This window comes from Sapajus apella, unplaced genomic scaffold (assembly GCF_009761245.1).
Source record: "Sapajus apella isolate SASKATOON/1434 unplaced genomic scaffold, GSC_monkey_1.0 scaffold31, whole genome shotgun sequence".
NCBI lineage: Eukaryota > Metazoa > Chordata > Mammalia > Primates > Cebidae > Sapajus > Sapajus apella.
In genome coordinates, this window is record NW_022436971.1 from 22,063,362 (window position 1) to 22,089,693 (window position 26,332).

The 26,332-nt window shown below is 46.9% G+C and overlaps 2 protein-coding genes across 9 annotated transcripts in view; one reads left to right on the forward strand and one right to left on the reverse strand.

Moving 5' to 3' along the window:
• The window catches only part of TRAPPC12 (trafficking protein particle complex 12), a 93,806-nt gene extending 90,066 nt beyond the window's left edge, over positions 1–3,740 (reverse strand). For 4 of the 5 annotated variants that reach the window (XM_032294249.1, XM_032294248.1, XM_032294246.1 and 1 more), the window contains exon 1: positions 3,546–3,740. The gene's annotated coding sequence lies outside the window, so the exon portion shown is untranslated. The remainder of the gene's footprint in view (positions 1–3,545) is intronic. The other variant, XM_032294247.1, reaches the window with a different exon arrangement.
• Positions 3,741–5,460: 1,720 nt separating this feature from the next.
• EIPR1 (EARP complex and GARP complex interacting protein 1) overlaps positions 5,461–26,332 on the forward strand; it is a 161,020-nt gene continuing 140,148 nt past the window's right edge. For 3 of the 4 annotated variants that reach the window (XM_032294252.1, XM_032294251.1, XM_032294254.1), the window contains exons 1-2: positions 5,461–5,739; positions 19,456–19,539. In XM_032294252.1, coding sequence (XP_032150143.1) covers positions 5,698–5,739; positions 19,456–19,539 — 126 coding nt within the window. In that variant the 5' untranslated portion in view covers positions 5,461–5,697. The remainder of the gene's footprint in view (positions 5,740–19,455; positions 19,540–26,332) is intronic. The other variant, XM_032294255.1, reaches the window with a different exon arrangement.

Sequence of the window (26,332 nt, forward strand, 5' to 3'; positions counted from 1 at the left end):
ATCACAAGGGAATACGTAGCATACATCAAGGGAAGAGGTGGATTTTCCTTGAGTGATGTGTAGACAAATCATGCATCTGGGAAAAAATAAACTGGAACCTTGCCTCACCTCAGATACAGCATCAATCTCAGGCACAGTAAAAACTTAACTGTGGGCTAGGCATGGTGGCTCATGCTTGTAATCCTAGCACTCTGGGAGGCCAAGGTGGGTGGATCACAAGGTCAGGAGTTCGAGACCAGCCTGACCATCACGGTGAAACCCTGTCTCTACTAAAAATACAAAAAAATTTAGCCCATTTTGGTGGTGAGCACCTGTAATCCCAGCTACTCGGAAGGCCGAGGCAAGAGAATTGCTTGATCCAGGAGGTGGAAGTTGCAGTGAGCTGAGATCATGCTGCAACAGTCCAGCCTGGGTGACAGAGCGAGAGTCCATCTCAGTGGAAAAAAAAAAACAAAAAACAAACCAAAACTTAACTTTGAAAGGCAAAACGTCAAAACTTTCAAAAGAAAATATAAGAGAATATATTTTCAAGGTAGGGAAATCCTCTTAAACTAGGCATAATAAATAAGTACAAACCACAAAAGGAAAATGGATACATTTGCTATATTAAAATTGAAAGTTCTATCATTAAAACCCCCCAAAAATGAAACAATGTAACTGAGAAAGAATTAACACCAAGAATACATAACAAATTCCTACAAATTAACAGGACACTAAATAATCCATTAGAAAAATGAAAAACAGCTGAAGTGGGTATACATTTAAACATACATGTGGACAAACAACTTGGTACTATCTAGTAAAGTTTAAAAAGCACAAGTCCTATCACTTAGATAACAACGCATCTTGATTTTTCCCAGAACAATTCAATTTTTCACCCATGGTCTAAGTTATTACTATTATTTTATCAGTATTATTATTTTCTGAGACATAGTCTTGCTCTGTCACTCTGGCTGGAGTGCAGTGGCATGACAGTGGCTTACTGCAGCCTCAACTTTCTGGGATCAAGCCATCCTCCTGCCTCAGCCTCCCAAGCAGCTGGGACTACAGATGCGTTTTCCCACACTCAGCTATTTTTGTCTTTTTCGTAGAGATGGGGCCTCAATATATTGGTCAGGCTGGTCTTGAACTTCTGGACTCAAGTGATCCTCCTGCCTTGGCTTCACGAAATGCTGAGATTACAGGTATGAGCCACTGTGCCTGGCCTCAGTAAAATCATTACCTGTCTCCTTTCACTCTTAAAGGAGTCTTGGTTGAAACAATAAATATGTGGTCACAGCACCGAGGACCTAGCAATTGCATTATTACATACATACCACGGAGGAATTCCTGTACATGAGCAGTGTAAGCTATGATGTTGAATTTCATAAACAACAAATCAAAATACCTTTCTTCTAAAGCCCTAAAAGAAAAAGTGGAAATAAACACTACCTGTAGACAAAATAATAAGTAAATAAGTAGACTGGTATACTAAAACAGAAAATATTGAAACAGTGGTGAAAATCACTGAACTGTTCCGTATCTAACACATCAATTATGTTTGGATCTCACAAATTAAATTTTGCACAAAGAATGAGTAGAAAAACAAACAGCATGATTCTGTATATTCAAATGTAAATTAAACAAAAATGCTGAATTCAAACACACTTGGTCAAACTGAAAAGAAAAGCCAGGATATAGTAATACCCACTATATGCCCACTATAGTGAAGGAGGGGTGGAAGGTGATGGCATGAGAATTTGACTGGGGAGGGACACACGTGAGTTTCACAGCAATGGGAAGTGGTCCCATCTTATACTGGTAATGGAAGACTGGGTTGACTTGCTCTTTAAATCTTACGTGTTACAGGTCGTCTTTATCTTTCATAATTAAAAATGGAAAAACACAGGTATCTGTTTCTTGATTTGTACATAAGTCTTTACTCCCTCCTGTCATTGACTTTAATTTTATTAAAACATAAATAGAATTTTAAGCTTACATAAGCTTACAGAAGCTTTGCATCACAGTGCAGCAAAGAACTCTGGCTTTTTCCTTGTTTGAGGGCTTTGCACAAGACTGTGCTTGTTTAAATTTTTTAAAAATACTAAATTTAAGTAATTCTGTATTTGAGAAATAATAAGTTCCTAATAATATTTAAAACTTGGTTTCTCAGGTTCATTTTCTGGACACAGACACTCTGTGAATATAAATCTTTTACCAAATTGCAGTCACGTAAAATTTCTTTCCATAGGGGCACTAGGGTGTGTAGTGGAAATCTAGGTAGCATGTATTAATAGAAGTCTGCAGGTAATGAACATTCATTACAGATCAAGCATTTTATCTGTATTATTTAATACTCATTATAAACTTATGAAGTATTATTATTACCTCCATCATACAGCACAGAAGGCCAAGTGATTTTCCTAACGTCACACTGATGATACCTGATGATGACAGGCTACCCACACAGGGTTTTCTGCCAATAACCTTTTCTCTGTGCTGGTCACCTCTCAGCTCTCTTTGCAAGGTTGCCAGGCAGGGATGGGCAGAAAGAGCTCTGAACGCAGGGTCTCAATAACTGCGTTGAGTCTTAGCTTCACGACCAAGTGAAGTAATCCCTGAAAATCTTGATCTTTTACATAAGATTGGTACCTCAGAATAAAGAGGATTAAACAGTGGTGCCCAAGCACAGACATCTTTTAAAGTGTGAAGAGCTGCACAGATACAAGCATAGCAATTATCATTTTAATGAGAAAGCAGAATGGCAGCACAGTTTAGTCACTGTGAAGATCCAGTTAGAAATCGCAAGACGTGACTCAATGAGTGACACTGTGACTGTAATGTTTCATTTGCATTTTTCCTCTCCGTCTCCCACCCCAATCCCACCCAGGGGCCTGGCTCATTATCCACCAGCATCTTCTGAATTTACCAAAAGAAAAACGTTTGAATCCAAAGACACCATGTCTTCAAGTAGCCATAAAAAGGCACAAACCGTAGGTCCAAGAAAATTTTTCCTTGGTGCTACTAAAGTGTTTTGTAGTCAAGAGTGGAAAAATAACACGTTAAAACGCATCTTTGACGCTATCGCTCTCTGTTGAATAAACGCTTTCACCGTCTTCACAGTAAACACACTCTACATGTTCACTGTGAAGACACGGCGGACATTTACACAGCGACTGAAACGCTTCCACGCGGCACTGCAGCCTCACAACGCTGAGTCTGGCAGGGCAGGTCATTAGTAACCTCTTTCCGCAGGAGGCTGAATCAAGCCTAGAAGTTACGGGGCTTGCTGGGGGCCAGGCTGGCGCCGAGCCTGGAGCTGGGGTCTCGGGGACGCCTGGGCTCGCCAGCAGGCAGCTTCCCCTCCCTGCACCGCCCCGGGCTGCAGAGACGCCTCCAGCCTCTGCAGACGCGGAGAGCGCGGGCCGCGGCGGCACGTGGCCTGGCACAAGGCCCGCGGAGCGCAGACGCTCTCGGGTGGGAGGCGACCCCGCGCCCGGACCCCACGCCCACAGCATCCGTCCCAGAGAAGAGCCCCCGGGCTGAGCCGAGGCCCTGATCCTCACCTGCCGCCCGCCCACTGGGGCTGGGGGAAGGGGTCACCTGCGGCCGTGACCAGGGTCCGGGAGGAAGGTGACAGTAGCCAGGAATCAGGGAGCTGGACCAGCACCCGGCGGCCTTGTGCGCCTGCGCATGCCGGGCCGCCGCGCTCCTACTTCCGCGCATGCCCGGTGCAGGAACCGGTGGCCCTCGCCCCAGGCCGGAAGTGGGGTTCGTTTCCGGCTCGTCTGCTGTGGGCAGGGCCTGGAGCGCAAGGTGTGAACGTGCCCAGAGAACCAGGAGCCCGTAGTTGAGGGGAACGGACCGTGTACTTGGAAAGGGGAACAGCGGCTACACTCCATCTAGCCTGATTCTATCACTCAGAGGCAATAGGCAAGCCTGTGGCAGATGGGGCCGGTGAAACGGAAACGCTGGCTATTCTTCTTGGCCAGCATATCCTAGAAATCAGTGTTTCTAGGGATTTGTCTTTGTGTTTATCTGTGTTTTCTACGTTTCTGACCTTGCATCTGCAGTACTTGTATAATAAAATTGATGATAAAGATAATATCAATGATAGGTGGGTGGATTTAGTCTCGAGGCATGAAGGCCCTCTTGGCTCTGCAAGGTAATGTCAGGCAGTGGCTGAATAGGATTCTCACGTCTCGGCCATTGCTTTCTTGAGTTTTAATGTAATCTCTAAAATCTCATCCACTCAACATATATTAATCCAGCCTTAACTCCATACATGTACTGTGCCAGGTGCAACTGAGCAAAACCAGACCCAATCATTTCTGTCACGAAGATCAATACAGGGTAGAGGGAAAAGCTAAATAATCACAGATACGGAGGAAAGATGTGCGGTCCTGGAAACCCCGGTGGAACCTGGCTAGCAGCGTCGTTCAGATATGATGTAGTTTTGAGTCCTTGTAATGCCATTTCTGCTAGCCCAAGGCCAGGGCAGCCACTTTGAGCAGCATGCGCAAGAGGGATGGTCTCTCCACCAGAAATCTTCAGTCTTTGGAGACCTCTAGAAACCCCAGGGTCTTCCCATCCAAGTCTCATTCGGAAGTATATGCTGGTCCTGTACTGCCAGTGGTGCGGCGCTGGCTTTCATGATAACCCCATCCTTGGTAGTAATGCTTCTTTTGCCACACTGGGCTGGGCACCTGCAGAAATGCATTAGGTATGACCCTGACTTAGGGCACCTTTGGCCGATCCTAAGGGAGTCAGACAGCTCAAGTGCGCTACCCAACGGACTAATGCGCGCTGCGATTGTGTTAGTCAACTTTGCAGCGTCTTATCTGCAAAATGGAAGCCGGACAGCTTATTCATAAGCTTTTATGAAGGTCCTTAGGGCAGTGCGTGTGAATGCCAAGTACAACGCTTGGGAATGCCAAGTACAGTACAAATGACAACACATAGCGGTGCCCAACTACAGCGTGAGAGGTTCTTTTTTTTTTTTTTTTTTTTTTTTGAGACGGAGTTTCACTCATGTTACCCAGGCTGGAGTGCAATGGCGCGATCTCGGCTCACCGCAACCTCTGCCTCCTGGGTTCAGGCAATTCTCCTGCCTCAGCCTCCTGAGTAGCTGGGATTACAGGCATGCACCACCATGCCCAGCTGATTTTTTTTGTATTTTTAGTACAGACGGGGTTTCACTATGTTGACCAGGATGGTCTCGATCTCTTGAGCTTGTGATCCACCCGCCTCGGCCTCCCAAAGTGCTGGGATTACAGGCGTGAGCCACCGCGCCCGGCAGCGTGAGAGATTCTTACATGCGATGGCTGGCTAGAGCTAGTCGCCGCACGCTCCCGACCACCTGAGCCTAGAGCCGGCCTTCGCATCCCGCCTCCGCCCACCGCCCTATTTCCTCTTGGCGGGGCTCTCACCTCCAGGAGTCAGCGCGCTGACAGCCCGGATGTAAGCCCAAGTGGGCATGCGCACAAGCCAGCGCCGCTGCCATTGGTCGCCGTTGAGGAGCACATTGATGACGCAGCAGAAAGCAGGAAGTGGCCACTACGGAAGCTGTTCTGGGCCAGAAAGACTGCCAGTTTGGAGCTGTTTGCTGTGGAGAGGGAATGAATGGGCGTTGGGAACACGCCCGCGAGGTTGGGACGCGCCGGCAGCAGCTAGGGCCTTAGAGTGTGAGTGGCCGGGGTTGGGTCGCTTCCCCGCAGCATGGAGGACGATGCGCCAGTGATCTACGGGCTGGAGTTCCAGGTGGGTCACTTGGAGGGTGGCAGGTGCTGCTCGGCCTGTCTGCTGACTGCACGCGCAGTCTCATGGTGACTTCGGTTTGCAGATCTCTCACCAGCCCTACGGGGTCCCGTGTCCGTCCCCCAGCTCCCATTTTGCAGAGGAGCAAACTGAGGCTTCAGGAGGTTAAACGGTTGTACTGGATAACAGGGTTGGCACAGCGAGCCTGCCTCCTTCCCCTTCACATCCTGTCCTGAACGTGACTTCTCACCTGGAAGTTATCACTCACTTTGGTGGACTCATTTGTTTACACGTCCACATTTTCCTCTAGAATTTGAGTTCCTGAAGGTGGGAACTGTATGTTATTTTTTAAAAAAGCGTTTGATTTTGAAACAGTTTAAAGTATTCGGAAGAGTTGCAAAGATACAAAGAAAGTTCTTCCTTACCCTTCACCCAGCTTCCCTTAATGTCAACACTTAACGTAACCACGGTACATTTATCAAAGCCTAGAAATTAACATTGGTACACCAATATTAAGTAAACCACAGACTGTCTTCGGATTTAACTGTTTTCGCACTAGTGGCCTATTTTTTATCTTGTATTTTCCAGTGCCTATTCACCATGGCTATCACATAGTAGGTGTTCAACAAATGGCTATGAACTGAATGAGCCCCCAGAGCATAAGCAATGCACATGGCAGTTCAGGACGGCAAGAAAGCTGATGTGGATAGAGTGAAGGAGTCAGGGGGAATGAGGTAGGAGATGAGATGAGGGGGAGAAGATGAGGATTGTGCAGCGTCTGTTAGAGCCCTGTACTGTTTTTCATCTATTCGAGTAGCTTTTGAGAATGTGTTTTGCTTAAAGCATTACAGAGATAGAAACACACTTCACTGCCATATGAAGTACTTGATACTAATTTTGTGCAGCAATATGTGTTAAAAATATAAATGATGTCTGCTTTTAAGTCGGTTACAGTCAGAGAGGCAGCAGTGTTAGTAAAATAATAGATGTCGCTGAGACACCTAAGTTTTACATCCTGACCCTAGCACTTATTAACTATGTGACCTTGGGCCTCAATTTCCTTGCCAATAAGATAAGGATCTACCCCCCACCCCACACTGTGGCTGTTACAAAATTAAATGAGTTAATTGGTACACAGTGTGTTCAATAAGTATTATTCTAATTGTTATAATGAGACAAAGTTTCTTTTTTTTTTTCTTTGTAGAAACAGGGTTTCCCCCTGTTGCTTAGGCTGGCCTTGCACTCCTGAGCTCAAGCGACCTGCCCATCTCGGCCTCCCAAGGTGCTGGGATTACAGTCGTGAGCTATAACACCCTGCCTGAGACAAAATTCTTACAAATAAATTTTACCCAGGGCAGCAGCTAAGTGTCTTGCATAACAAACTGTGCTATAAGATTTAACGATATCACATTCACAAGACTGACGGCGTAGCTACCAGTGATTGAGCTCTGGACTGTGTGTCAGACACTCTGCTTAGCACTGTACAAACATTCCATTTAATTCTCACAGCAATCATTGGTAGACGTTATTGTTCCTGTTTTACAGATGAAGAAACAGGCTCAGAAAGAATAGTTACCTGTCCAAGGCCACTTAGCTAGTAAATGACAGACCTTGGATTCTGACCTGGGTAGGCTCTCAACCCAGACTGACTTCAAAGCCCCTTACCTGCTAAGCTCTGCTTTCTCCTTAACTAGATATACGTAGGGATACATGGGGAGAGACTGCATGGGTAGATTGAAGGTTCCATAATCTTGTACTACCTGAAGGTGCATGTTTTGCCAGTGCTGCTTAATATAACTTCTTGATCTCCTTAAGAAATCTCTCAAAAAACTCGGTATTGTATCTTTGAGGTTAATTGAAATGTTATTTTCTGAGATTTGAAAAATGAATGAAATTGATTCTCCTAAGGGAGTCAAATATATTACTGGGTTTTTGTCTTTATCTTAAAAGAGGTAGCTGACTTTTACAACTTGGATTTTATTGGATAGTTCCATGGACCAAGGCCTTCTTGAGTTTGAAGAACTAGCATTGTGGTAAACAAAAAAAGAACTGAAAATGATAGTGTTTTTCTTTGCTTGTCAGTGACATTCAAATCCCATGGAGAACACTTTACATGAAAAGATAGAGCTCTGATTACTGACCACTGAATGAAGGCAATGAGGCCTGAAAGGTAAAGGGAAGTACTGCAACTGCAGATAAAAGGCAGACCAACATAGAGGGTCTGCTGAGCAAATTCATGCAATTGTTCTGAATTTTTACAATTATATTTGAAATGAATGAAATGTCAAATGGTATTTGAAATGCTTTTGCACACTTTTCGTTTGCTGGTTAGTAGAAATCCGTTTTCTCAATATGAGTTTAATGAACACTTGTCAGTTAACATAACATCCGTTCTTTGTGACTGTCTCAGAGTGTATACAAACAGTATGATTTCTCTCCTGCCGTCATGTTTCTTCGAACTTTTGACATTAAGAGACCTTCTTTAGTTGTGTGGATCAGATCGCCATGTGGCAAATGTGCCTAGTGGTGGGAAGAGTGAACCTCTAGCCAGCAGTGGCTCTACCCGTGTGCAGGTCTGGGGGCAGGCATGTGACTAAGATGAACCAGCGGCCAGCAGGGCCTGCAGGTTTGGGCAGAGCGAGGGCTGTGTTGGTCAACTCCCATTTGAGCCCACTGCTGCCAAGTGAGCTGGGCCAGACCGGAAAGGATGTTCAGGGTTGGCAGGTGGATGGCAGTGATGACCTGGGCTTGTTTCAAGTCTCCTTCCCTTGGAGTTACCACCAAAACCAGTAAGCAAACAGGGCAGGTTGTAAGCCACACAAGGGCATGAGTGCCTCCTTTCCATTCTGGGAGGTTCTCCTGGAGTCCTGAGATCAATGTAGTCAGGTCAGAGGGGTAAAGAGACTGTGGCTTGTGTCCATCAGGCTGAGGGACAGACGGACCAGGCCCGCATTCAAGGGTCTGCCTGTTGCCAAGTGAGGAAAGAGTTTTGAAATGGAAGATAGAGATTAAATTTTCAAATGCTTTTTTATATCCATGGAAGTGATAATTTGGTGGTAGGATTTTTCTCGTTTGATCTCTTTGGTCAGTTACCTTAATAGCTTTTTAAATATTGGCCCAGCCTTGCATTCTTAGAAGGAATTCCACTTGATTGTGGAATAGTACTCTGCTGGATTTGGTTGTTTACTTACGATTTTCCTATTAATATCTGTGCATTTTCTTGGTTGAGTTTTGTTTCACTGCCATGCTGGCTGCATAAAAAGCACTTGGGAATTTCCCTTCTGTTTCTGTGTTGGAGACCACCGAAGGTGGTGTTGCTATTGCCTGCCCCTAAGGCATGGGGCTCTTACAACGTTGGCTTTCTAATCCGTGCTAACTAGTTGTTCAGATTCCTTACCTTTCTTTTCTGATCAGTTTTGATAACTTACATTTTTCTGGAAAATTCATCATTTACTCAGTGGACAAATATTTATTTATTTATAATGCAGTAAACACTTTGTATGTGCCTGGAGCGCAGCACAGGAGGAAACAGACAAAATTCCAGCCCTCATGGATGTACCCACCCAAGATTCAACCTTGCAGAGGTATTTCTGTAGAGTAACAAAATCTCTGAGAATTGAGGATTTGCCCTTTAGGTTGTTCCCATTTTTAAAAAAATTCATCAGTTGAAAATTTTAATACAAAACATTAAAAACAATTTTCATTTATTTGCTCAGCATTTTTCTACCTTTTTTTTTTTTTTTTTTTTTTTTGAGATGGAGTTTTGCTCTGTTGTGCAGTGGTGCAGTCTCGGCTCACTGAACCTCTGCCTCCCAGGTTCAAGCGATTCTCCTGCCTCAGCCTCCTGAGTAGCTGGCACTACAGGCGTACACCACCACGCCCAGCTATTCTGTATTTTTTAGTAGAGATGGGGTTTCACTATGTTGGCCAGGATGGTCTCAATCTCATGACCTCGTGATCCCTCCACCTCAGCCTCCCAAAGTGCTGGGATTGCAGGCATGAGCCACTACGCATGGCCAGCATTTTTCTATCTTAATTACCCTCTATGTTGGTCGTCTGTCTCTTATTTGCAGTTGCTTAAATTATTTATTTTTATTCTTTTTATTGATACAAGCATTTTAGACACATGGATTTTCTTTCCAACATTCACTTCTTGATTTGATTGTTTTGTGGATATTTTGCAGTTTTGAATTTAATTTTGAATTTCAGGTCAAATTTCTTTTTTGACCTGAAATTCCCTGAAGGGACCCTTCTCAACTCTGTCCGTGCCACCTGCTGTGATTAGGGTTGTCTATCTTTGTGTCCTTTCCACCGCAGACTTCCTTCCTGTGCCGGAAGTTTTCATTCCCATGAGCTGGAAGTTTTCATTTCCATGAGCTAGAAGTTTTCATTCCCATCTAGTTGTCTTGGATTGTCTTGCAGTGTCTTCTTTGAGTTCTGCTTTGAATTTTTCTCTTTTACTTTATTTTTTCTTTTGAAACAAGGTTTTGCTGTCATCAAGGTTGGAGTGCAGTGGCACAATCTCAGCTTACTGCAACCTCTGCTTCCTGGGCCCAAGCGATTCTCCTGTCTCAGCCTCCCAAGTAGCTGGAATTACAGGTGCATGCCACCTCACCCAGCTGATTTTTCTATTTTTGGTAGAAACAGCGTTTCGCCATGTTGGCCAGGCTTATCTTTAACTCTTGACCTCAAGGGATCTGCCCGCCTGAGCTTCGGAAAGTGCTGGAATTACAGGAGTGAGCCACCACACTCAGCCCCTTTTTTAAAAAAGTTTTTTGAGACAAGGTCTTGCTGTGTCACCCAGGCTGGAGTACAGTAGTGCGATCATGCCTCACGGCAGCCTGGGACTCCTGGGCTCAAGGCATCCTCCTGCTTCTGCCTCCCAAGTAGCTGGTACTACAGGCCCAGCTCTTTATTATTATTTATTTGTTTCTATCTAATCAATCAATCAATTAATCAATGAGATGGGGTCTTATCATATTGTCCAGGCTGGTCTTGAACTCCTGGGCTCAGGCTGTCTTTTGCACCTTGGCCTCTTAAGTTGTGAAATTACAGTCCTGAGCCACCGCACCCAGCCTTTTTTTTTTTGTTTTATTAAAACAATTTTTTAAGTTGATTCATATTAAATGTATATAGTTTCAGGGTATATGTGATAATACATTCATATGATTGAGATATTCATCACCTTAAATATTTGTCTTTTCTTTATGTCAGAACCAAATTATTCTCTTTTAGCTACTTTGAAATGTACAGTAGACTATTGTCAGCTGTAGTCAACCTGCTGATCCACCGAACACTGTGTCTTATTTCATCTGTCCAGCTGTATTTGTACCTGTGAACCAACTTTTCTTCCTCCAGCCGTCCTGCTGCTTTTCACAGTCTCTGGTAAGCATCAGTTTACTCTGTCTTCAGAAGATCCACGTTTTTTTTTTAGCTCCCACATATGACTGAGAACACGTGTTGTCTTTCTTTCTGTTCTTGGCTTAGTCCACTTAACATAATGACCTTTTTTTTTTTTTTTTTTTTTTTGGGAAAGAGTAGTCTCATGCTGTCACCCAGGCTGGAGCGCAGTGGTGCTCACCGCGCCCTCCGCCGCCCAGGCTTACTCGAAGCTCCTGCCTCAGGCCCTGGTGCGGCTGGGACTCCAGGCGCACATCATCACACCAAGTCAAGTTTTTTGTATTCTTTGTAGAGATGGGATTTTGCCTTGTTGCCCAGGCTGATCTTGAACTCCTGAGCTCCTCCTGCCTCGGCCTCCCAAAGTGCAGGGATTGCCGGCATGATCCACTGTCCCTGGCAGCCTCATTCTTTTTTATGGCTGAGTAATATTCCACTGTGTGTGTATACCACACTTTCTTGAGCCATTCATCTGTTGATGGGCACTTGGGTTGATTCCAGGTCTTGCTGTTGTGAACAGTGCTGCAGTATACCTGGGAGTGCAAGTGTCTCTTCAGCATACCGGTTTCCTTTCCTTTGGATATCTACCCAGTAGTGGGATTGCTGGATGATATGGTAGCTCTGTTTTTAGTTTTTGAGGAGCCTCCATACTCTTTTCCATAGTGACTGTACTAATTTATATTCCCATCAGTAGTGTATGAGGGATCCCATACTTGCTAGCATCTGCTATTTTTTTTTTTTTTTTTGGTATTGAGTTGCCTGAGCTGCTTATATGTTATGGTTATTAATCCCTTGACAGATGGATAGTTTGAAAATCTTTTCCCCATTCTGTGTCTTTTTCTTTTCTTATTTATTTATCTATGACAAGGTCTCACTCTGTCACCCAGGCTGGAGTGCAGTGGTGCAGTCTCTGCTCATTGCAGCCTTGGTGCTCAAACCTCCCACCTCAGCCTCCTGAATAGCTGGGACTCCAGGCGCACACCTCCACACTTGGCTGATTTTTATATATTTTTTGTAGAGACGGGATTTTACCATGTTGCCCAGGCTGGTCCAAACCCTTGAGCTCAAGCCATCTACCCACCTTGGCCTCCCAAAGTACTGGGATTACAGGCACAAGCCACTATGCCTGGCTGCTTTTCTTTTCTTTCCTGTTTTTAGAAGATGAATGGTGCATTAAGTTTTGTGGTTTTTGTTGCTTGATGACAATTTTCAGCTATCCTGTGGCAACACTTCCTGGTTTGTGTTTTCCATCCTTTGGTGTCTTTTTCTGTTTTTCTTCCCTGCCCGTCTCCCTTTGTTTGGAGCCGTGCTGGTTTCTTTTGATCTCTGGTCTTTTCATGGTGAGTCTTGCCTGGTCCAGCAGGATGTGTATGCGGAGCTGGGCCCGGCCCCATTGCGGGCTGGCAGGAAGGCACAACACATACGATTGTGTTTGTGAGGAAATTCTTTGAGCTGTCATTTACACCAAGCCAAAGGAGATGGGCAGATGCAGGCTGCCCAGGATGCAGCGTCTCTCCCTTCAGCTTGAAGAGCCAGAAACAGCTTCCCGAGAAGACTCCAGGTGGCCCTGCCTGCCCTGCTCTCCTTCCTACCACGTGGTGTGCGGGAAGCACCTGCCACCAGCCAGGAACATGTTGCTGTCATCCCCTCCATGGTTTCAGCATTGCTTCCAGGGCATGCCCATGGTCGGGGGACTGCTCCCTGGGGTGTGCATGGCTTTGGCTCCCCCAGCCCGCCTCCAGCATCTGCTCCTTCCTGACCTCAGCAGCCAATGTTTTCAGACAGAGTCTCGCTCTGTCACCTAGGCTGGAGTGCAGTGGTGCGGTCTCCTCCTTCTTGCTTTTGTGTGATTTCCCAGAGTCTGAGACGAAAGAAATGAAGTCTTCAACCCATTGCTTAAAACCTGACGTCCAGATCTGACTTGATAAAATAGCTTTTGTGGCAAGCTTGAAGGTAAACTGGGACACGAACTCAGTCAGGAAAAATTAGTTAAGGGATTGTTAAAATGTAATTTAAGCACGGAATGGGGAGAGGAGAGTGGAGATGGAGTGAGCTGGAAGAGCCAGAGCCCAGGTATTGGGTGATTGGGTGTGGGGCTTGGGAGGAGGGGCTCACCCAGTGTATGAATGGGGCTGTCTGGGAAAGAGGGCTCATCTCAAGTGTATGAATGGGGCAGGCTGGGAAAGAGGGCTCATCCCAAGTGTATGAATGGGGCAGGCTGGGAAGGAGGAGCTCATTTCCCTGTGTATGAATGGGGCAGGCTGGGCGGGAGTGGCTCATCTCCCTGTGTGTAAATGGGGCTGTCTGGGAAAGAGGGCTCATTCCAAGTGTATAAATGGGGCAGGCTGGGAAGGACGTTCTCATCTCCCTGTGTATGGATGGGGCAGGCTGGGAGGGAGGGGCTCATCCCCATGTGTATGAATGGGGCAGCCTGCGAGGGAGGTTCTCATCTCCCTGTGTATGAATGGGGCAGGCTGTGGGGGAGGGGCTCATCTGCCTGTGTATGGATGAGGCTGGCTGGGAGGGAGGTTCTCATCTCCCTGTGTATGAATGGGGCAGGCTGGGAGGGAGGTTCTCATCTCCCTGTGTATGAATGGGGCAGGCTGGGAGGGAGGAGCTCATCCCCATGTGTATGAATGGGGCAGGCTGGGAGGGAAGAGCTCACCCCCATGGGTATGAAAGGGGCAGGCTGGGAGGGAGGGGCTCATCTGCCTGTGTATGAATGGGGCAGGCTGGGAGGGAGGAGCTCATCCCCATGAGTATGAATGGGGCAGGTGGGACTGTGGAGGGACAGGAACCAGGAGAGTAGTTGAAGTCCAAGCACTGAGTGGACGTGCCCAGGGGTGCTTAGTGCAGGCATGGCTTGGGCAGTTTAGGAGGTGTCTGGGTACCAGATTCGCATTTGGAAAGCATGGGCCTAACTCACAGGAAGGGAGTGTGACTGGGTGGAAGGTTTGGATGAGAAGTCAGGATAGAACTCCAGAAGCAAAAATATAGCTGAAGAGCAAGAAGAGCGGGAGGCGACTGGGAAGGGCTTTGCGGGGTGTGCAGAGGATGGAGGTGCCCACGCTGGGGAGTCCATGGGCTTGGGCAGGGTGGTCGAATTAAATCATTTTTGGAAAGCTCTTAAAAGTAAACTTTTTATTTTACTGTGGGTTTTTTTTTTTTTTTTTTTTTTTTTGAGATGGGGTCTCACTCTGTCACCCAGGCTGGAGTGCAATGGGTGTGGTCTCAGCTCACAGCAATGTCTGCCTCTTGGGTTCAAGCAATTCTCCCACCTCAGCCTCCGGAGTAGCTGGGACTACAGGCCTGTACCACCACACTTGGCTAATTTTTGTATTTTTGGTAGAGACGGGGTTTCACTATTGTTGGCCAGGCTGTTCTCCAACTCCTGACCTTGTGATCTGCCTGCCTCGACCTCCCAAAGTGTTGGGATTACAGGTGTGAGCCACCGTGCCCGGCCCTCACTTTGATTTTTAAAGATACGTTTTAGATATGTCTATACAAATAATTTTCCGCTTATGTCTTTTTTTTTTTTTTTTGAAGTGTCTTTTCTCGTGTGAGCTTGAACAAGGTAGTTCCAAATTTGCAGTGCTTTTCTAAAACTGGCTGCTTCACTCTGTCTGAAACAGATGATCTATTTAGACTTGTTTTTCTGCTGCTTACCGTGATTCCTCTTCAGGTATGCAGCACTCGGCTCTGCAAATTGCTTTAGAATGGAGTCAATTGAATGCTGATTCACTGTCGTCACTCCAGTAGCTTCTACACTTTCTGAATTGCCCCTTCCTTTTTCAGTGTGGTAGCCACTGAGACAATGTACTTATTTTTGGTTTTCTTCTATTTTAAAGTGGTAGCATTTAATCCTGCCTTCTGTCTAACTTTGAGCTCCTGGGTTCATTTTGATACATGCCAGTTTGTTGTTATTATGGTCTGTACCAGTGTTTTTAGTCGTGTATCATCGTGTCTTTTGATGTTTTTGAGTCTTTGTCTCCTCTGTCCTGATGAGAGTCCAAGTTTCCCGAGGGCAGGGGTGGTGGTCGTGCCTCTGATGCCTCCACAGCACTGCCGCTAGGCAGCCCTTCATCACTGACTTGAGGCATAGACGAGCCTTTCCGTGGACAATGCCATTCCCTTTCACGTGGTCCTCGGCTAGGTGCCGTTTTTGGGGCTTTTCGGACTTTTTAACGTCTAGGGTGACAACACAGCCCTGCGTTTGAAAACCGTGGTGTTCTTGTCCGAAGGTGGACCTGTCCCAGTTTCTCGCTCCTGCCTTGGGGTCCAGCCTTGGAGCGGGCAGGGCTTTGTCCTTAAGGAGTGGCGTGCACTCATCTTCATCAGAGTCATCTTTCTCCAAGCCAGAGGAGTTTAAATTGGGTAGAGTCAGAGGCTCTGTGAACTTGCTGATAATTATATGCAAAATTTTCTGGGCGTATCCATACATTTTTAAGAGAAGGCCTATAACTTTACAAGCCTGAAGCTCCGAAAATTGTCCAGGGAAGCTGCAGAAGAGGATGGAGGACTACTGACAGCGCGACCGTCACAGGTCCCTGGAAGCGTTGAATTGGCTCACGTAGAAGTTTTCTCCAAGTGTCTAATCATGGGAACGTTGCTCTAGACAGGTGTATTCTTGTTTTTGTTAAAATGTATTTTAATAGTTGAAGTTTTTGTGCTGCTATTTTGGGAAGGCTGGGAACACAGATACTGTGGTTATGTTTTCTGAGAATAGTTCATGAACGTGTTCTCTCTCAACTTTTTTGCAATGGATACCCAAGAGATGTCATTGTTTTGCTCCAGTTGTGGAAAGCAAGTAAAAGCTAGACAGACTAAATGGTCAGGGCAACGGATCGCTTGTTTCTCTTACCCCATTTTGAAAGAAAGGAATCAAAACACTAGAAGGAACATGTCAGAGCTGGATGTGACCTCCGACGAAGTGGGTGTCGGGTGTATTCCTGGCTCCGCGTGGGAAGGGGTGTGGCTGAATGGGGCGTTTAGTGAACTGTGTGATGCATGGTTAGTTTCCTGTTGCTGCCTAACAAAGTCCTGCAAACTTGGTGGCTCAAAGTAACATCATTTTATTATTTTACATTTCTGTAGGTCAGAAACCTAAAATGAATCTCCTTGGGCTAAAGTCAAGACATGAGTAGGTCTTTTACTTCCCGGAGGCACTAGGGGAGAATCTGTATCTTCACATTTTTTAACTTCCAGAGGCACGCACATTCCTTGGCTCATGGACTCTGTTAAAAGAAAAACTTCTGCTGAATTAAATTTAAAGGACTTTACTTGAGCAATGATCAACTCTTGACTCAGGCAGCCCCCAGAATCACAGCAGATTCAGAGAGAGTTCAGGGATGCCTTGTGGTCAGAACAAATTTATAGACAATAAAGGGAAGCGATGTACAGAAATCAGAAGTAAAGTACAGAAACAGCTGGATGGGTTACAGGCTAGCGTTTACCTTATTTGAACACAGTTTGAGCACTCAGCAGTGTGGAGTGGTTGAAGTATGGCTGCTGGGATGGGCCAAGACTCAGGTATTGTTACAGGTGCATACTCCTAAGTTAGGTTCTCAGTCTTGCTTACATATTAAGTTAGGTTATGGTTCATCCACAAGGACTCAGATATAGAAGTACAGAGTCCTCAGGCCATATTTCATTTGCTTTAACAACTCCCTCATTCATCTTTAAATCCAGCAATAGCCAGCCCAGTCCTCCTCACTGCTGCCGTTGTTACTGGTGGAGGGTGTCCAGGTTCTTGGCATCTTGAACGAAGAATTGGACAACACACACAAAGTGAGGAAAGAATGTAGCAACAAAAGCAGAGTTATTGAAAATGAAAGTACAGACCCTGAATACAGAATCTTCCCCGGGCCCAAATACCCCCTAGAGGTTTCCCATTGGCCACTTGGTGTTTACCCTCTGTAAATGAAGTGGTGGCCCACAGCCAGTGTGATTGATTGTGGAAAGCAACCAATCAGAGGCTGAAGTGAAGTTACAAAGTTACAGTCCTATGCAAACAACTGATTAGTTGCAAAAAGCAACCAATCAGAGGTACTTTCAATTTGCCTACTGCCACGCAGAAAAGGTGAGGGTTTGCAGAGGCTATAGCCTCTGGTCCTTCTGTTACTTGGGTGTGGAAAGTTAGTTTTCCTTTCAATTTAGTTCTAGGAAGTCAGTGTGAATTGGCTTTAGGTTCCCTACCTCCAGACCCTATTTTGCTGCCTCACCACTTCTCTGATTCTCTTTTCTGTGGTCACATTTCTCTGGGACTACAGCCAGGGAAGGTTTTCTGATTTCAGTGACCTGTGTGATTAAATCATCCAGGATAGCCTCCTCATCTCAAGGTCTTTAATTTAAGCACATTAGCGGAGTCCCTTTACTGTGTGAATTAACATGCACAGGTTCTGGGGATTAGAATGTGGGTATGGTTGGAGGGTCGTTATTATGCTGGCCACGGGGACTTGGTCCAGGTGCAGTTCATGCTTGTCCTAAAACAGATGGATTTGAATTTATAAGCCTGCAGTGCTAGTCACAGCGCTAGTAACCAGTTGTACAACTTTTTCGTCTCTAAGCCTCAGGTTCATCACCTGAGATCTTAGTTTTATCTTTTAATTATTAAGCATATTAGCTGTAGCTATTGTAATTTATGCTGTTGTACACAGCCTACATTTCTCTTTGAGGAAATCCAGCCGCTTCTGAGATTGTTGGACGCTGATTGCTCTCCGCTGGGCTCTGCTCCAAGAATTGCCCTCAGCCGAACAGAGGCACTTTGCCCAAGGTCGCACCCCTCCTCACGGACACCCTGCACCCAGTGACTGACCCATGGGGGTAGGGGGTGGGTGGTATTAAGGCCTGGCTATCTGGCCTTAACTCTAAAGGGCTGCCCAGCTCCAGCTCCATTGGATTGGCTGAGGCCTCCACTGCAGATGTGGCACATTTCATCTTCTCCCTCTGCCCAGCCCTTCCTCCTTCACCCCAACTTGGAATAGCTCCCAAGAGCACTGCCTAGTAAGTCTCCTTCACATACCTGTAGAGCTTTCGAGCTCGCTTCCCAGGGAACCTATCTGAATCCTCTGTAACCCTTTTTCTGTTGGTGGTGATTTCTTTTGGTTTTTGATCATGTGGTTTTGTCTTATTGTATGAAGGGCTATTTTAATTAATTATTTTATTTTATTTAGACAGGGTCTTGTTCGCTTGCCCAGGTTAGAGTGCAGTGGTGTGATCATGGCTCATGTTAACCACCACCTCCTGGGCTCAGGCGATCCTTTTGCCCCAGCCTCTTGAGTAGCTAAGACAGCAGGCATGAACCACCATACCCAGATAATTTTTACAGTTGTTTTTAGCCAAGACAGAGTCTTGCTGTGTTGCCCAGAACTCTAGCACTCAAGTGATCTGACTACCTCAGTCTCCCAAAGTGCTGGGATTAGAGGTGTGAGGCCACCATGCTTGGCCTTATGACTGGCCATTTTTGATTAAATGTTAGACATTTGTGTGTGTGTGTGTCAGATTTTAGAGACTCTGATGTCATCTTCCTCCAGAGGATTGACTTCTGGCAGGAGGCTGGCTCGTCTAGGAGCACTGGCCTGCTCCAGCCAGGATGGAGACGACCTGGAGCTTGAGTCTGTTCAGGCTGATCTCATTCTAGCCTGTCTTTACTCCTGGGCTGCACACCCGTGGGGTTCGTGCTTTGCAGCCTCTTCTCCCGGGTGGGTGCTGTGCTTGGGTTTTGTGCCCTGGGCTCCGTGAGTCTGTCAAAGCTCTCCTCAGCATCAGCCTCTCAGCCAGGCTTTCCAGATGGGCAGATGCCTTTAGGGGAAGAGGGACCAGGTGCTGGCTTCCCCCCAGGCTTCTTCCTGTCCTAGATCTTGGCGTTTTTTAGTTGCCTTCGTAGCTCTCTGAGGCCATGAAACAGATTCAGGTTGTTCCTTGAGTTTTTCTAGCTCTCTGCAGAAGAGTTGGTTTATGCCCCCTACTCTGTATTGCTGGAAGCTATTTCCTGCAGTATTGTTGAAGTATAATTTGTTTAACCAGTCTTTTACCGTTGAAATAATAGTTTTACTAAAAAATAATTTAACCATTGATGTGTAAATAATTTACATCTTTATTGCTTAATTTTATACCCACTTACAATTATTTCCATATACAAATCTGAAGTGGAATTGTGCTAAAAGTGTGCAAAAGTCCAAGGCTTTTAATACGTTTCTCAATTGCTTTCCAGACACTCTGTACTAATTTATACTTCATCAACAGCAGACGAGATAAGCCACCTTTTCAACCTCTATTAAATCTGACTTCATAAATGTGCGTGCTTTTTCTTCCCTCCTGCAGGCACGTGCTTTAACACCTCAAACTGCAGAAACAGATGCCATTCGCTTTTTGGTTGGGACGCAGTCTCTTAAATATGATAATCAGGTAACTATTTTTGTCAAATGTATACATGATAATTACTAAGCCTATTCTTGGTGTTATAACCGTTTTGCTCTTGATTTTCCAGCAACATTTGAGAAAAAAATTAATGCCACATAAACAAAATAAAACTTTCAATGGATTTAAGCCTATCTTCAAATCAAAGAATATTTTCCATCTGTATGTACTGACTCAGTTCAGTAATTTAAACTGACCCCATTTAGCATGACTTTTGTAGTTTTGTGTTGCTCTTGTGGCTGTACGTATAGACCGCGTTATAGGCGATTGAAAAGTGAAGGTATGTGGTCACCACTACCCCTTCTATTTGGGCTGTGGGTTACTTCTTTAATTGCTTGCAGAATTCTTTCCCTGCAAGTGTGGGCTGGGTCACAACCTCACCCCCTTGATCCAGGCCACTTGATCTGTCACTGCCACTTGATCCAGGCGGGCATACAGATGGAACCTTTTAGCTGTTCTGGCCACTGTAGCAGACACTCATGAGATCTGGATTGAGTTCATGGCCTGGCAGTAACCATGTGACCTTGGGCACATGGATTCACCTGCTGGACTCCACTGTCCTCATTGCTGAAGGGAGATTGAAACGAGATGCCGTGGTGACTGTGCAGATGTGCATTCTCTTCGGCACAGGGAAAGTGTGCATGGGGCCACGTCAGGCATGGTCTAGGGACTCTGCCCCGCTTACCTGATCATGCGGGGGAAAGGGCATTAAAGCAGCTATCGAACAATATGCAGGCCTGAATAGGATATAGTCAGACTGTCACTCTCATACGTCGATAAGGATTTAAAATCCACATAGTCACTTGGTAACTAATCAGTGATAGTTTTAGAGCCTTATAAATAAATGCTTATGTACTTAATTTGCAATTCCTGTATCCCGAACTCAGAAAAAAAATCATTATACACAAAGAATAGTAAGTGTAATGATACTTATAGTCATAAAATATTACAAGCAATCAGAATATCAAAATGCGTGAATGTTAGGTTGAACAATATGAAATTGCCACTTGTAATGGCAGATTTACACACTTCCCTTGGGTTGAATCTGTTACAGTAAATAGTATTCACTTATTACACTCATTAAAAGTTGTAAACTGCTAAGAAACTGACAACTTAAGAATCATTAGATGATTCAGTGGGTGTTAAAATTGTGTTTACGGTATGATCAGCGTGGTGTGAAAAAGCAAAGTACACGGTGAATTTCCTCTTAGAATAAAGGCTGGAAGGACATAGGCCGAAAAGGACTAAAAACTGAGCCCAGGGTTATCTTCAGATGTTTTCACCCAGGAGATGTGCCGCCACTGCCCCATGGATGCCTGAAACCTTGGCGAGTACTGAACCCTATGCATCGTATTTTTCCTATCCTTATATATAGGGAAACTTTAAGTTATGAATTAGGCACAACAAGAGATTAACAACATAACTAATAATAAAATAGAAAAATGATTGTTAGTTATGTACTATACTCCCTCTTCTTTTTTTTTTTTTTTTTTTTTTAGAACCCTGTTCCCCTTTGTGGCCCGGGTTGGGTGGGTGCGCGATCTTGGCTCACTGCACCCTCCGCCTCCTGGGTTCAAGCAGTTCTCCTGCCTCAGCCTCCTGAGTAGCTGGGATTACAGCCATGAACCACCACACCTGGCTAATTTTTGTATTTTTAGTAGAGACGGGGTTTCACCATGTTGGCCAGGATGGTCTCGAACTCCTGACCTCAGGTGATCTGCCTACCACCTCAGCCTCCAAAAGTGCTGGGATTGCAGGCATGAGTCAGCATGCCCGGCCACTCACCCTTCTTCTTGAGAAGCTGTGCAATGGTATAAGGCCTGCATGATGGGTTGAAGTGAGGGGAATGATATTGGCATTGTGACATAGTATTGGGCTATTATTGACCTTCTGAGGATACGTCAAAAGCAGGAGCATCTACTACGGGTGATCCGGATCATCACGCCATGCAGTGTTGATGGTTGGATGTCAGGAGCAGTGTGGATGGCTCAGGGCAGGTAGCTTTTGTAGCGTCGATATGCTGGTCAAAGGGACGATTCATGTATTTTTGTCTGGTGGTTTTGTCTTTCTGCTTCTAGTAAAGGCATGTGACATTGTTGAGCTGTTCATTCATCCATTCAACAAATACTTCATAGATTAACAGAACTCTTTAATTCCTCCTTTTGATGTGCTGGGTACACAAAAACTGAACAGATATTTGTGTCTTAAGTTCAGTGTTGAGTGAAATGGCGAAATGGATAAGCAGTGACTCACAGTGCTATTAGTGCCTTCCGGTGTGCCTGGCTCTGTGTCTGCACCCAAATCTTGTAATCCCCAGTGTTGAGGGAGGGACCTGGTTGGAGGTGATTGGATCGTGGGCGTGGAGTCCCCCTTGCTGTTCCCGTGACAGTGAGTGTATTCCCATCAGATCTGATTGTTGGAACGTGTGTGGCACTTTCCCCCTTCACGCTCTCTCCTGTTGCCACGCGAAGATGTGCCTCCTTTCCATTTGCCCTCTGCTGTGATTGTAAGATTCCTGAGGCCTCCCCCGCCATACCTCCTGTACAGCCCGTGGCACTGGGGGTCAATTAAACCTCTTTCCTTTATAGAAACTACCCAGTCTAAGGTAGCTCTCTTTTTTGAGACAGAGTCTCACTCTGTCACCCAGGCTGGAGTGCAGTGGTGCAATCGTCTCACTGCAACCTCTGCCTCACAAGTTCAAGCAATCCTTCTGCCTCAGCCTCCCGAGCAACTGGGATTACAGGCACATGCCACCACGCCCGATTAATTTTTGTATTTTTGGTAGAGACAGGGTTTTGCTATGTTTACCAGGCTGGTCTCAAACTCCTGACCTCAGGTGATCTGCCTGCCTTGGCCTCCCAAAATGCTGGGATTACAGATGTGAGCCACCGTGCCTGGCTTCAGGTGGTTCTTTATGACTGTGTGAGAACGGACTAATACACCATCTCACAGTTTTCTCCGTGTCCTCGTCTTGCAGCATCCTCTCTGTCCCTGTCTTGTAGTGTCCTCCCTGTCCCTGTTTCATGGCGTCCTCCTTGTCCCTGTCTCGTGGCATCTCCCTGTTCCTATTTTGCGTGTCCTCCCTGTTCCCGTTTTGCAGCATGCTTTCTGTCCTGTCTCATGGCGTCCTCCCTGTCCCCATCTCACAGCGTGCTCCCTGTCTTGTCTCATGGCGTCCTGCCTGTCCCCATCTCGCAGCATCCTCCCTGTCCCCGTCTTGCGGTGTGCTCCCTGTCCCCATCTCGTGATGGTATTGTGCAGTTCCTTGGCAGCTGTTTGCCATGGGTATGTTTGGAGCCTGCCGGGAGTGGGTGTGTGGGCAGTGCCAGCACTGAGGTCAGTAAAGCGGGCCCGGCCTTCACAGTCTTCCTGGGACTCACAGTTGGCTGAGGCTTGTGGAGATGGGGAGGCGGGTGAGTGGCTGGAGGAGGCACCTGGTCTGGAGCAGGGCCGGTCAGGGCTGCTTCCCGCCTGTGGTCTCGGTCAGCAGAGCGGGTTTTCTGGTGAGGCAGGCGGCTCTGCACAGTATGGAGCTGGTGTGTGGCAGGATCGGGACTGAAACCCGCATGTGTCCTCTCTCTGGCCCCTTCCCTCCTGTGAATTTGCGGTTCAGCTCAGATGCATATGCTGGGGAGATGCCCTTGTACCTGGAGTGTGCACTTTTGTGCAGACACTCGTGGAAAGAGTGTACCCGTGCTGTGGCCCTTTAGCGTCTCTGTTTGGTGGGATGTCCCGAAAGTCAGGACAGCTCCATCCCGACAGCCTGGGCCTGTGGTTCCAGCTGTGAGCAGCCACCTGTGCGCATCTGCACAGAGCAGGAGAGACAAAGGAAGGCTCTGCTGGCTGTGGGTGCAGCCGTGCCCCTGCACCTTCAGTGACTGTTAGTAGAGTCTGGCCTCCTCCCGCACAGTGGGAAGCTCCCGCCCCTCGCTCTGGAGCTCCAGCTCTGAGAGGGGCTGGGAAGGGTTAATGGCTCCTGGCTCCCCTCAGGCCCTGGCTCCCCTCAGGCAGTCATGAATTCCCTACAAGTGCCCCGCATCTGCAGCACTGCTCCACAGTGCAGCTGCACTGGCTTTCTGGAAATGTGCGACCGTCACAGTGGTGGACTTTCCTTGGAGGGACAAACTGATTTCTGTGTGTTTCCTCCTGGGGCATGGGACTCGTTGTAGGTCCCTGTGCTCAGGGTGGGACAAAGATTTCTGGGGTCCTCGCTCTCTTTCTGGGGTTCTCCTTTGAGGAGGAGCTGGAGTTCTTCTGGGGGGTGTGCGCTCATGGCTTAGCATGGGCAGGGATTTCCCACCAGAGGTCCTTCAACTGCTTCTGGGGTTGGCTTTTCCCAGAGACTTTCCCTGCATATTGGTACCCCCCTCTTTCTTATGTAGATAGGGGTTGAGTCTTAATCTTCCTTCTGGAGACCTCTGGGAGTGCCCAGGTGACAGAGGGGACCGGCTTTACCTCTTCTAACATGGAAGCATTGCCCCGGTGCTGGGATCCTCATCAGCGGAAAGACTGACGTGGCAGAAGGGCAGTGCCAGAGCGGCCGGTTTCTTTCCCTGGGTAACTACTTAGCTTCTCAGCTCAGCTGCGTGTTCTGCGTCTGTTGTGATTCACGAAGCTTTGTTCCTGCAGGCTCTGCCTGCCAGTCCTGTCGCTGCCTGTACTCAGAGTCACCAGGGCTCTGGGTCAAGATTCAGATTCCCAGCCCCATTCCAGACTTACTGAGCCTCAATTTCTTCCCCGCTTCTCCTGCTCTCCTCACTCAGCCTTCTCTCTTCCTTTAATGCTGAAAGGACCTGGTTGCCCTTGGTCACTGAAGCATCACAGGGTGACTTGGCTTCCTTTCAGTGAGACCTGATCCAGGGGCCTCAGCCTGTGCCCAAGCGTCCCTGACTCTCATTTCTGTCTCTTAATGTCTTCAGTGCGAGCTTCATCTTCAGGTGTCCTGTATTTATAGGATGCACCCCTAGATGGTCTGCTGTACTTGGAAATTCTTTAATTGGTTCTTTCCAGTTCACCAAGTCTTAAGATCTAACATACAAAATGCTCTCTGATACTCCCCTTTTCCTTCACTCTGGAAGAATCGGTTTGACCCTGCATCAGTCTGTTTTCATGCTGCTGATAGAAACATACCGAGACTGGGAAGAAGAAGAGGTTTAATGGACTTACGGTTCCACATGGCTGGGGAGGCCTCACAGTCATGGTGGAAGGCAAGGAGGAGCAGGTCATGTTTGACATGGTTGGCGGCAGGCAGAGAGGGAGAGCCTGTGCCAGGAAACGCCCTTATCACACTGCTGGATCTCCTGAGAGCTACTCACCCTCAGGAGGACAGCACAGGAACAAACTGCCCCCATGATTCGATGACCTCCCTCCAGGTCTGTCCCACAACACATGGGAGTTCCAGATGAGACTTGGGTGGGGACACAGTCACACCATATCACACCCTCAGGTCTGCTGGTGTATCAGGCCATTCTTGCATTGCTATATGGAAATACCTGAAACTGGTGATTTATAAAGAAAAGAGGTTTAATGGTTCTGCAGCTGTACAGGAAACATGGCTCTGACATCTGCTTCTGGGACGGCCTCGAGAAGCTTCCAGTCATGGCGGAAGGCAGAGTGGGAGCAGGCATGTGACATGCAAGAGTGGGAGCAAGGAGTGAGGGGAGGGCCACAGGCTGAAATGGCCAGATCCCAGGAGAAGTCACTGTCGCCAAGACAGCACCTGGCCATGAGGGACCGCCCCCAGGATGCAACACATCCCAGCAGGCCCCGCCCCCAGCACTGCGGGTCACAGTTCCACGTGAGATTTCCGCAGGGACAAATATCCAAACTATGTGAGCTGGCATTCCTACAGGTCTTCAGCTGGGAGGGTTCTGTGGGTTTGAGGAGAAATGTATGACTTTTGTCCAAGGTTTTTGAGTCCTGACTCTCCTACAAACAGCTTCTGTCTCTTCTCTGTGAAGTCTTTCCGTGTTTGCCCCCTTTCCAATTCCTGAGCTTGAACCAGTTGACGTCTTTTCTCCACTCTGGTCTGACTTTGTGTATGCATGCCTCTAATATAAGGCTTAACATTAGAGGATCCTGTTACTTCTATTTTGTATTTATTTTTCTCCGAGGTCCTTGACACCTTGCCATCCCTGACACGTACTGTGAGGCCGAGGGCCATTCGCTGCTGTGTCCCTTCAACGGCTGGTGCTGAGCAGGTTGTTGGATGGATGTATTTTAAGGAACGTCACACGCTTGCAAAAATTAGTTCTGCTGTAGCAAACACACTCACTTTTCACAAGTAAATCTTGTGATGTCCTGTTGGGTATCTGTTACCTTTTCAGACTAACATCAGATTCGTTTCTGTCTGGAGAAGTCACGATATCCAGAAACCCCACGTCTGGCCGTCCAGCTCCGGGATTTTGCTGCAAATCCCATCAGATTCCCAGGTGTACATATCAGGGAGCATTGGGTCAAAACCCATGGCCAGTTTCGTTTGTCCCACCGGCGTCACAAGGAGTCAATGCCTAGAGCCTTCTGCGGGCCATGCTGCCACCTTTGGGCCAGCTCCTGAGTGGTGGCCCCCTCGCATGGGTGGGCTTGCGCTGTTTGCCTGTGCTCAGTTTGTGGGGTGTGGGGGGGCAGGGTGTCTGTCACTGCTTCAGATGAACAAAGCATGCTGGGAGAAGTGCATGTGGACTCTGGATCATAGGGTTTCCCCAGTCAGCTGTTTCATAAGGTTTCCTTAAAGCACTTCTCGGGCACGTTGGTGATGGTGGTGGTGTTCCAGGAGCAAGTC